The sequence below is a fragment of the Hibiscus syriacus genome, unplaced genomic scaffold, assembly GCF_006381635.1.
Source record: "Hibiscus syriacus cultivar Baekdansim isolate YM2019G1 unplaced genomic scaffold, ASM638163v2 tig00012370_pilon, whole genome shotgun sequence".
NCBI classification, from domain to species: domain Eukaryota; kingdom Viridiplantae; phylum Streptophyta; class Magnoliopsida; order Malvales; family Malvaceae; genus Hibiscus; species Hibiscus syriacus.
The window spans coordinates 76323-86760 of NW_024062270.1; the positions used below are offsets into that span (position 1 = coordinate 76323).

Genomic DNA, 10438 nt, shown 5'->3' on the forward strand with positions numbered 1-10438 from the left:
AGTAAATTATAATGATAAAAGAGTATTAGAAGGACATGTAAAGAAAAATTAGAATTCGGTTAAGTTATTAAGAACTTTTTTGCAATCACTTGAAGTTGGAGGATTAATATGCAAAGGTTAGAAAGTTAGTGTATTATGCTAAAATTTATAATTGAATAATAAATTATTGAATTTGGATTAATGTGAAAAGTGTATAAGATAGAGGTCCAATTCAAAAGTTTTAGGAAAATTGGAGATAAAATGATAATTATGTAAAGATAATGCATTAGATTGAAAATAATGTAAAAGTGGTTGATTATGATGATTGATATGGATTTAATTTGAATATTAAGGAATTATTTTGGACATTTTCAAAATGTTAGGTTATATTTAAAAGAAACATTTATTCATAGCTAAGTGTGAAATGTTGAAAAACTAAGTAAATTGTTGTGAGAACTAATTATTTAAGGAACTCGGATGATTAATTTGATAATGCTAAAATTTGGTGAAAGAAATCAATATTAAATATATATTAATGACATTTTAAATATATTTGTACGAATATAAAATTACTATGTTAGTTGAATATACTAATATATGAATGAAACATTATATGAATGTGATAATTTTCCTATAAACGTTTTATATGAAAAATGATATAAAATTTAATAAAAACCCAGTGTATAAGACTTGAGAGATTGTGGTACGTGAGGTGAAGTACTTATTGATTACTGGCACTATATGTACATTATGGGTCTCATGATATTTTGACGTTTGTGAGGTACCATATCTGATTATTGGTATATTGATGTTATGTTCTACAGTACTTGTATGTTCACTGATATTGACACTTTATGTGCCATAGTATTACTGGCATCTTATTCTGCATAATGGGCACAGAATGTACCATACCGTTAGTGGTAGCTAATATTGCGTATTGGGCATTGAATGTGCCATACTGTTACTGTCAGTTTATATTGTATAGTGGGCACTAAATGTGCCATATCGTTACTAGCAACTATGTTGCATACAAGATACTAATGTGACATACAGTTATAGGCAATTACACTGCATATCGTACTGAATACTCATGACTAATTTGAGTAACATGTATTCCCATGATTATACATTGGGCTATTAAATGAAATTAAAAGAAATATTATTATAGTAAAAGATATAATATAATAAAAGATATATAGTAAAAGATACAATACAAGAAAAGGAACGGTACAGGAAAAAAGTATATTACTGGTTTGATTATTATGCTTTACAGTAAAATTTTATATGTAAAGTTCGATTTAACATTGAATGATTTATATATGAAAATTTGAATTACAAATTACTCGGATGATTTGGATAAATCTCATTCATTAATTAAAATGTTATATTAAGTTTTTATACGATATTTTATACTAAAATATATGTTTGTTACATAATGTTATAAAAATATTTTATTAACTAATTTGAATGCCTCATTAAGTGAAAACTTAGTGTGAATTGTAATACATCAGTGCATTATGATACTTCGTGTATAGTGAGAAAATTTATGTGCACAATACGAATTTTCTGTAGATGAAATGGAACTATAATAATAGTTGTTATCTGTGGGTAGTCGTGTGGCGGTAGACAACAACTACAGATGAGATGTTTCAATAAATTTAATTATAGATATTACAAAAATTATATATATGATGATATAAAAGTATATGATAAGAGTTGTCCTAAAATCGTAAAGTAATATAATATAAGAAAACGTAATAAAGAGAAGAGAAAATATGGTAAGTGACTAAGTAATTGTGTATGAGTAGTATTAAATCAGAAAGATTAATAGATTGATTTTAAATTGGGTATTTTTAATTGTGTTATGAAATAATATTAAATTGCCTAAAACCGAATGTGAATTGAAAATTAAATATTTCATTATGATTTTATGTGATTAAATAGTTTAATAATAAATGTTAAATTAGAAATTTTAAAAGAAACAAAATTTTTATCAACTTCAAGTAAGAAATGTTATATAAAAATAGTGTCATTCTTAACTTGTATTTGGGTACGAATGCGGGGGTTAAGTATGTTTCAAAAGGTCCCACTATAGATGAAAACTAATAGTTAGTAAATGATTAATGCTTCAAAATATGATATTTTTTACCCTAAAATGAAACATCAAGGGCTAAAATGCTCCAAGAAAAACGATAAGAGCAAAAGTAACTATTTTATCAAATGTTATGGGTCTTTTTGCCCTAAAATAAAACATCACAATCAAAATGCTCCAAAAAAAGAATAGGACCCAAATTCACCATTCTAGTAAACATTGAGGGGTTAATTTTGAAATTTTTTTAATTTTTTCTTAAACGTTACAACATACTTTATTATGATCATATTAGAATATAATAATTTAAAAATATTAGTATAATTAATATTTATATATTTTATATCTTAGAATTTAATAAAGTTTAGGCGGACATACAAATTGGAATTATGGACTCAAATGTAACCCAAGTCGAACTGGGCTGACCGGGTCGGACGCATAAGCCCATTGGAGCATTATCTTGTTTGTTTAAGTGTTGCAAATTTGAATAATAATTTCTCGTTCTCTTTCTTTCCTCCTCAGGGTTTCTCGTTCTCCAAACAGTAAATTCATGATGGAGCAAGGAGGAGAGGAACAAGAAAATTCGTCCACTTTAGTTGACAAAAGCTTTCCTCTTTTCTCCAAACCCCGAAGACCCAAAGCCACTGAAACCCCTAAACCCTCCCTGAAACATGATTCCCATACTCCCCAATTAGAAAAGTTTTCCTCCTCAACTTCCGCCGCCGCGTCTACTTCTGCTTTCTCCGACCTGGGCCTAGCAGAATGGGCCATCCAGACATGCAAAGAACTTGGGATGAGAGAGCCAACGCCGGTTCAGTCCCATTGCATACCTAAAATACTTGCTGGTCGTGACGTGCTAGGGATAGCTCAGACGGGAAGTGGGAAAACGGCGGCGTTTGCTCTGCCAATATTGAACCGTTTAGCGGAGGATCCGTATGGGGTTTTTTCGCTGGTGATTACTCCGACGAGGGAGCTTGCTTTTCAGTTGGCAGAGCAGTTTAGAGCTTTGGGGTCTTGTTTGCATCTGCGGTGTTCGGTTGTGGTGGGTGGAATGGATATGATTACACAGGCGAAAGCCTTGGTCTCGAGGCCGCATGTGGTCGTGGCTACACCTGGAAGAGTCAAAGTTCTGCTTGAAGAGAATCCTGATATTCCTAAAGTCTTTCAAAGAACTAAGGTAAATCCCTCATCTTCTTCGTTGTTATTTTCATGAGTGAGAGAGCGGATTTTGATGAGAGTTGTTTGCTAGTGTATGATTTGGAACTGACACTGACAAATTCAGAATGTAACTTCGATTGATTTAATTTTTGGATAATACGTGCAATTAGCTAGTAATTTGGCTAAATGGGGATGATGTGGATGGTAAGCCGTGATAAATTTGTGTTTCATTTGATAAAAATTGGAATGTCGGGTAAAGCATTTGAATTCATTGCTTATGTATGGGTTTCTGTCTTGCAAATTCACGCACTTGGTGGATGAATTGTTGAAGTCTAGGACAACATAGGATGTTGGGTTTAATTATTTTCTTGCATTTGTATTAGTTTAATTAATATAATTAGTGTTGAGTAATTTTCTAGTCAAGTATCTTCAAAACCTGAGAATAAGAAGCTGAGATATGTGATATGGACTAAGGGATGGAGAAGGTTTTCTCATCTATTATTACGTAACTTTGGGATTGAGTTTAAATGATTCTGTATTCTTTTGTTTATTATTAGTTTACAGGAAGATTTGAATATCTTCAGAATGGAGTTTATTCCTCAGAAAATAAGCTGAACTTTTTAGAATGAGATTGTTGAATGTGAGTAACTGGAACATGATATTTTTAACTACCCTTGACAGTGATAATTGACTCGGGAAAGCAGGATAAGGATGTTGAGATTCTTTATCTGATCACTGGCTTCTTCAGATCCTTCATGCTAAATAAATGAATATGTTTGTTTTGAAATTGCTCCACCTTTACGTATTCCTTTTATGTTATTATTTTGTTTCAGTTTTTAGTCTTGGACGAAGCAGATAGAGTATTGGATGCTGGCTTTGAGGAGGAACTAAGAGTGGTTTTCCAATGCTTGCCAAAGAATCGACAAACTTTGTTATTTTCTGCAACAATGACCAGTGAACTGCAAACATTGCTTGAGCTTTCTGCCAACAAGGCCTACTTCTATGAGGCTTATGAAGGCTTCAGGACAGTTGAAACACTTAAGCAGCAGTATGTTTTCATCCCTAAGACTGTGAAGGATGCTTATCTTGTTCACATTTTGTCTAAAATGGAAGACATGAATATCCGCTCCGCTATGATATTTGCCTCAAGATGCAGGTATCAAACCTTTGAGTAGATTGGTTCTTTCCCTTTTTATATTAGTTTGTCATCTTATTATTATTACTACTATTATTATTACATCTACAATTGGTTAAGCTGTGTATAAAATAAAATATTCCACCTTGTAGATGTTGCATTAGTTGTGATTCTTTTCTCCTTAGTAGCTTTATCAGAATTTATTTTGAAGTTATAAAATTTGTGTTTCTTCATAAATTTCTGTTTTGACATTTCTTATAAATTTGGAACAGAGATTGTCATCTTTTAAGTTTATTGTTAGAAGAGCTTGAAGTGGAGGCTGCAGCTCTGCATTCATTAAAATCACAGGCTCTAAGACTTTCAGCAGTGCAGCATTTTAAATCGGGAAGGGTTTCTATACTGCTTGCTACTGATGTTGCTAGTCGCGGTTTAGACATTCCTACTGTTGATCTTGTCATCAATTATGATCTTCCAAGGTTCTATTAATTAAGAATTTTCTTACCCAGTGTCTCTGAACTATGCTTGGGTATTGAATGTTAGCTGCTACTTGTTGCAGGTATCCTAGGGATTATGTTCATCGTGTGGGGCGAACTGCAAGGGCTGGTAGAGGAGGATTGGCTGTGAGCTTTGTTACTGAGGTGAGTATGAACTATGAAGTGGTTGTTGACATTGAATATGGTTTCTGAGGGCTATGGATCCTGAAGATAAGTGTTGAAAGGTTTTCCCATAAATCTTGAAGAACACAAACCTTAGAAATGAGAATTATCTAGTTATTGTTCTAAAGGCATAGCATGTTCCTTTGCATGTGTTATATGCCCTAAAGGGGATTGCCATCTATAAACAATCCGTAGTTGATATTCTGTACATGTTTCCTGTAATATGTGGTCAATTCTACATAACTTAAAGACTTTTTGTTAGATAAGGAAGCTACAAGCTAGTTAACCGAAACCAATTTGAGTTCGAATTCCATCAATAAATTAAGCCTTGTCTACCCTCTCTCATATTTCAGATATAAAACTTATTGATAACGACATCACCTTCTGTTTTCTCTATCACCCTCCTCAATCCCAATTCATTTGTGTTCTTATATTGTTTTCATGTATGTTATGGATTATCCTTTTCTGATCTAATAAAGAGGCTTTTTAAGTATGAGGATCCTAGTTGTTCATTTTCTTGAGTTGCTTATTAGAGTAATGTAATTTGCAGAATGATGTGGATCTTGTTCATGAAATAGAAGCAGAACTAGGAAAACAGTTGGAAGAATTTGAATGCAAAGAGAATGAAGTCCTGTCTGATTTCACAAAGGTATGATCAGTTAGATTCTTCTTCTTTTTTTCCTGTAGTTTTTCTGCTTAAACTGCAGAGCTATTCATTTAGACAACTGTCAGAACTCAACCTTCTGAGGATTGGCATTGTGTGAACTGCTTATGCAATTCCAACTAATGCTCTTAAGTTGAAACTATATGGTTACCTCTTAGAACTAAGCAATAATATGCATTTAGGCATCGAAGTTCTTGTCTTACTGCATTAACTTGAGAGAGAAATAAAAGAAAATTGGCTGTTGCGAAAGGATGCCTCTGGTCAACACGTTGATGCTATTAGGTCTACTATGCATGTGTGAAATATGTGTTCAGGGAGATGTGCAAATGTAGTGAATATGAACCATACTTGAAGCACCGAGTACTTGGCTGTTTTAAGGCACTAAAGAGTTGGTTTTCTACATAGTAGTTTCTGATATCTATGCATGTCAGGTTAATTAGTATCTTATGCAAACTGGCAGGTATTGAAAGCTAAACGTGTGGCCAGGATGAAGATGATGGACGATGGGTTTGAGGAGAAAGTGAAAGAACGTAAAAAGCAGAAACTGAAAACACTAGCAGAGAAAGGGTTGTTGAAGAAAAGGAGTAAGAAAAGAAAGCGTGAAAAATCAGGTGCTAAGATTAGTGATTGAGTGATTAAAGTGCATCTTAACAGTGAACACAACCCTTACCATCTCCACTGCAACAGTGGAAGCTCCATTTTGTACAAGGAGCAACTTGCTTCTGTTTTTCTTTCTTTCTTTAGAATGGCTATCATCTGATATGTTTCTGAGGCTGACTGAACTATATTTTGAATCATTCTCTTATTTATTAAAGTAGTAGTATTTTTCAATCTTGAGAAAAGAATATTTGTTAACATAAACAACTATCGCTAATAGAGAAAAGTTTATTTCAGAGATGAAAGATGTTGAAGCTTTAAGAAAACTAACAGACAATTAAATGGTCTTCCATAAGTGCATTACCAGGAGTAGACAGACGGTCCAAGTAAGAGTCGCCTATGCAACATCAGTTTTTTTGTTATAAATCAATAATGTTGGTGATTAATTTGATAGTGTTGAAATTTCAATAGGAAAAGTGAAAATTTACTCTAAGATTAGTGACTTTTTGTAATTTACCCTTTAATTAATTTAATATCAAAAGGTGAGATTTTAAGAGGAAGCAATGATCCTCCATTATCAACCGAAGAATAAAAATCTTTCATTAAATTAAATAAATCAAATAGACAAATACAATGTACCTGGTTATATTATAATTATTCTATTATAAGAAGTAATCTTTCATGGATTAGACAACTCCTAAATTCTATGAATTAAACACCTTGTTAATAATCTACAGTTTTTCAATATATATAAGCTGTTTTTTTTAATTCGTATGTTAAATTCCAATAATCCCGTCATTCATTTGTTCTTGTCTGATTAAAGAATGAAGAAATCAGTTGCTAAATAATCCACACTGACACTTACTTTACATGCTAGTGTTGTTAAGTTAATACCTTCTTGTTAAATTGAGATTCAGGGGTGGATGAGTTCAATTTTTAGGTCAAATTCGAGTAGATAAAAAATTTAACCTGACTCGACCCATGATATTGAAACACCTTGGTGATTAACGATTGCGAGGGCCTTAAATTACTCTCACACCCTCCTCCATATCTACAAAACTTGGAAACACATGGCTGCATATCTACAAACCAGTGAATAAATTAGTTGTGACAATTTCAACAAGTTTTAACATGCATGAGTCACTATTCTATGGATTGCTGAATTTGAATTGGTATTATTGAACTAACACGTTAGATGAAAACTAATGCTGAATTTGTATAATTAAGAATTGTGTACCTAACCTTTGAATTGATTTACTTCTCTTTGTTTTTTCCTCTCCTTTTGACATGACAGTTCACTTGTGTTTTATTGTTGATGTGACAACCTTTGAATATTGGATTAGTTTTGTATGATTTGAACCATAGATATTGAAAGGTTGCAAGTCGTTTTCGGATTAAACCATATGTTAAAAAATTAAACTAATGCTGAATTTGTATAATTAAGAAGCGTTGTTTACCAAGTAAACTTGAGAATGCTATAAAAAAAAAAATGAAGCGCGTCCGGTTTCTTTCAGGATCAACAGAAGGCACCAATAATGATGGTACTTTTTTGCTTCACTCACACAATCAGTATTTTTCTCATGGCTTCTTCTTCATCTTCTCCTCCAATGAAGCATCAAGTGTTCTTGAGCTTTAGGGGTGAAGATACCGTCTTAACTTAACCTCTCATCTACTCGAAGCTTTGAAAGAAACTGGGATGAGTGTCTTCTTCGATGAAGACCAATTGGAAATAGGGGAGCATATCTCACCAGCACTTTCTCGAGCTATTGAAGCCTCGAGACTCTTCATCATTGTTTTATCTTCCGACTATGCATCTTCAAAATCATGCTTGGCTTAACTCTCTGTCATCATGGACCGCAAGAGAACTCATGGTCAATTTGTTCTTCCCATGTTTTATCATGTTGATCCTTCTGGTGTTCGAAATTTTAGTGGCAGTTTCAAAACATCCTTTGAAGACCATGAGTCAAATAGGCCTGCTGATCAAGTGAAGTGATGGAAAGTTGATATTGTTGAATATGCATTAAAGAAGTTGGTGAATAGCTATTCTGAAAGTGCTTTTGAAGAGTTTATCGGAATAGATGATCAGAAAAATAAGATTTTGGAGTTGATTAAGCAAAATAAATGTGTAGGACTATGAGGAATGGGTGGTATAGGCAAAACCACCCTTGCTGAGGCTGTTTATAATGAAGTCTTTACCACATTTGAAAGTTGTTACTTTCTTCAAAATGTTAGAGAGAAAATAGAAAAACAAGGGAAGGAATTTGCGCGAAATGAAGTTCTTTCCGTACTTTTGAAGGATAAAGAAATTCATATAAACACCCCTTCGATAGGGTACCCTTACAGAGAGAGGCTGAACAATTTACGAGTAATTGTTGTTCTCGATGATGTTTATGATTCAGAACAAGTAGACCGGATGGGTGTTAAACATTTTGGTGATGGAAGTAAAATCATTCTGACGTCTAGAAATAGACAAGTGCTTATGAATGGAGAAGTTAACAAAATACGTATGGTGAAAAAGTTAAATGGGAAGGATTCTCTTCAACTTTTTTTTTACTTCTGCATTTAAGTTGTTGAATCCTGCTCCTCTTGAACTTTTAGATTTATCCTACAAGTTTGTAAGGTACGCCCAAGGCAGTCCACTTGCTCTGAAGATTCTGGGTGGTAAGCTACTATATTCAAAGTCTAGAGAAGAGTGGGAAAGTGAGGTGGATAGACTAACACGGTATGTTGAACCAAAAATTTCAGACATTTTGAAGAGTAGCTTTGATGGACTGGATAAGCTAGAGAAGAACATATTTCTTGACATAGCATGTTTCTCTAAGGGAGATTCCAAGGAAGATGTAGAAGAAATTCTAAATTGCACGTATGGGTGCTGTGAGTGGACTAAGTAACTTGCTCGACAAATGCTTATTCGATATCAATTCTTATGGGCGGATTACTATGCATGATATGCTTGAAAAAATGGGAAAAGATATCGTTGATCAAGAATCAAAAGACCCTAAAAAACGCAGTAGGTTATGGGTATCTGAAGATGTATATCATGTGCTCAAATTGATAATCTACAGTTCATGCTTACTAATTTTGAAAACATGTCTAATTTTAGATATATCAACTTGTATGTCTCTCCTTTTTCATGGGAATGGATTTCGAAGCCACCTGTAAATGGGGTTGGTATTGCATCTCTTCCAAATGAATTAAGGTATGTTGCATGGGAGTGTTACCCCTTCAAATCTTTATCACCAAATTTCAATCCAAAGAATCTTGTCGTGTTAAAATTGACACGGAGCGACATAGAACAACTTTGGAATGAAGATGATTTTCAGGTATATGCTTTCATACTTCATTCATTTAGGAGAAATATCTATGGCAACGTATAATAGATTTTTAAAATTAATATGAAACACTTAACCTTATTTATTTTACTAAAAAATTATTTAATGAATTCACGCTCGTCAAATATAATTTTTTACAAATACATTTTATCTGTGAATACTGACCGACAGCCACCAGTGGATAAGGATAATGACACGACGAAATCATATGACAATGCAAGAAAGACGACCTACATGTCCCAAGAGATTGTGGTAACGATCCGGATGGTTAAAGCCCCTGTTCCTTTTCCCACTCACAATCTCTAACAGAAGCATCCCCCAAGCTAAACGCATCTGATTTAACCGAAAACTTCCCGTCGATCGCGTACTCCGGCGACATATAACCACTGAAACAAATGATCAAGCAAAGTGTAAGCTTTTGAACCAAGTGATGAAAACAAGCAGTCTATTAATTTCATGCAACAAAATTAGACTTACTATGTCCCAATTACTCTTTTAGTTTTGGCTTCAACTTGATCACCTCCAAACATTTTGGCTATCCCAAAGTCCAAAATTTTGGTGAAATTTTAAAGATACAAATGTTTACAAGTATAATGCATACCTTTAAATATAAGGTTAATCTTAAACGTTCATTGTCAAATGGTTAAAAGTACTTAAAATAAATATTACATGACAATGATTAAGAATACTTAGAACATATACTACTTTGTAATCACATGTAGCTTAATAAAAAATGTCAACCTTGAGATAAAAAATGCCCCCCTCCCCCCAATTTTTCTTTTAAGATACTACAAATGTTTATCTGTTTTTGGTACAAAGGAGAGTACA

The 10438-nt window shown here is 33.2% G+C and overlaps 2 protein-coding genes across 2 annotated transcripts; both read left to right on the forward strand.

Moving 5' to 3' along the window:
- Positions 1–2579: 2579 nt before the first annotated feature.
- On the forward strand, positions 2580–6512 carry LOC120205203 (DEAD-box ATP-dependent RNA helicase 36-like). The gene is made up of 6 exons (XM_039205117.1): positions 2580–3245; positions 4060–4382; positions 4634–4837; positions 4918–4999; positions 5568–5666; positions 6142–6512. Exons 1-6 carry the CDS (start codon positions 2619–2621, stop codon positions 6310–6312), a joined length of 1506 nt encoding a protein of 501 aa, XP_039061048.1. The 5' UTR covers positions 2580–2618; the 3' UTR covers positions 6313–6512.
- Positions 6513–8418: 1906 nt separating this feature from the next.
- Positions 8419–9916, forward strand: LOC120205310 (disease resistance protein RUN1-like). The gene is made up of 4 exons (XM_039205221.1): positions 8419–8782; positions 8877–9141; positions 9382–9601; positions 9782–9916. The coding sequence occupies exons 1-4, from the start codon at positions 8419–8421 to the stop codon at positions 9914–9916; spliced, it is 984 nt and encodes a 327-aa protein (XP_039061152.1).
- The last annotated feature ends 522 nt before the right edge of the window (positions 9917–10438 follow it).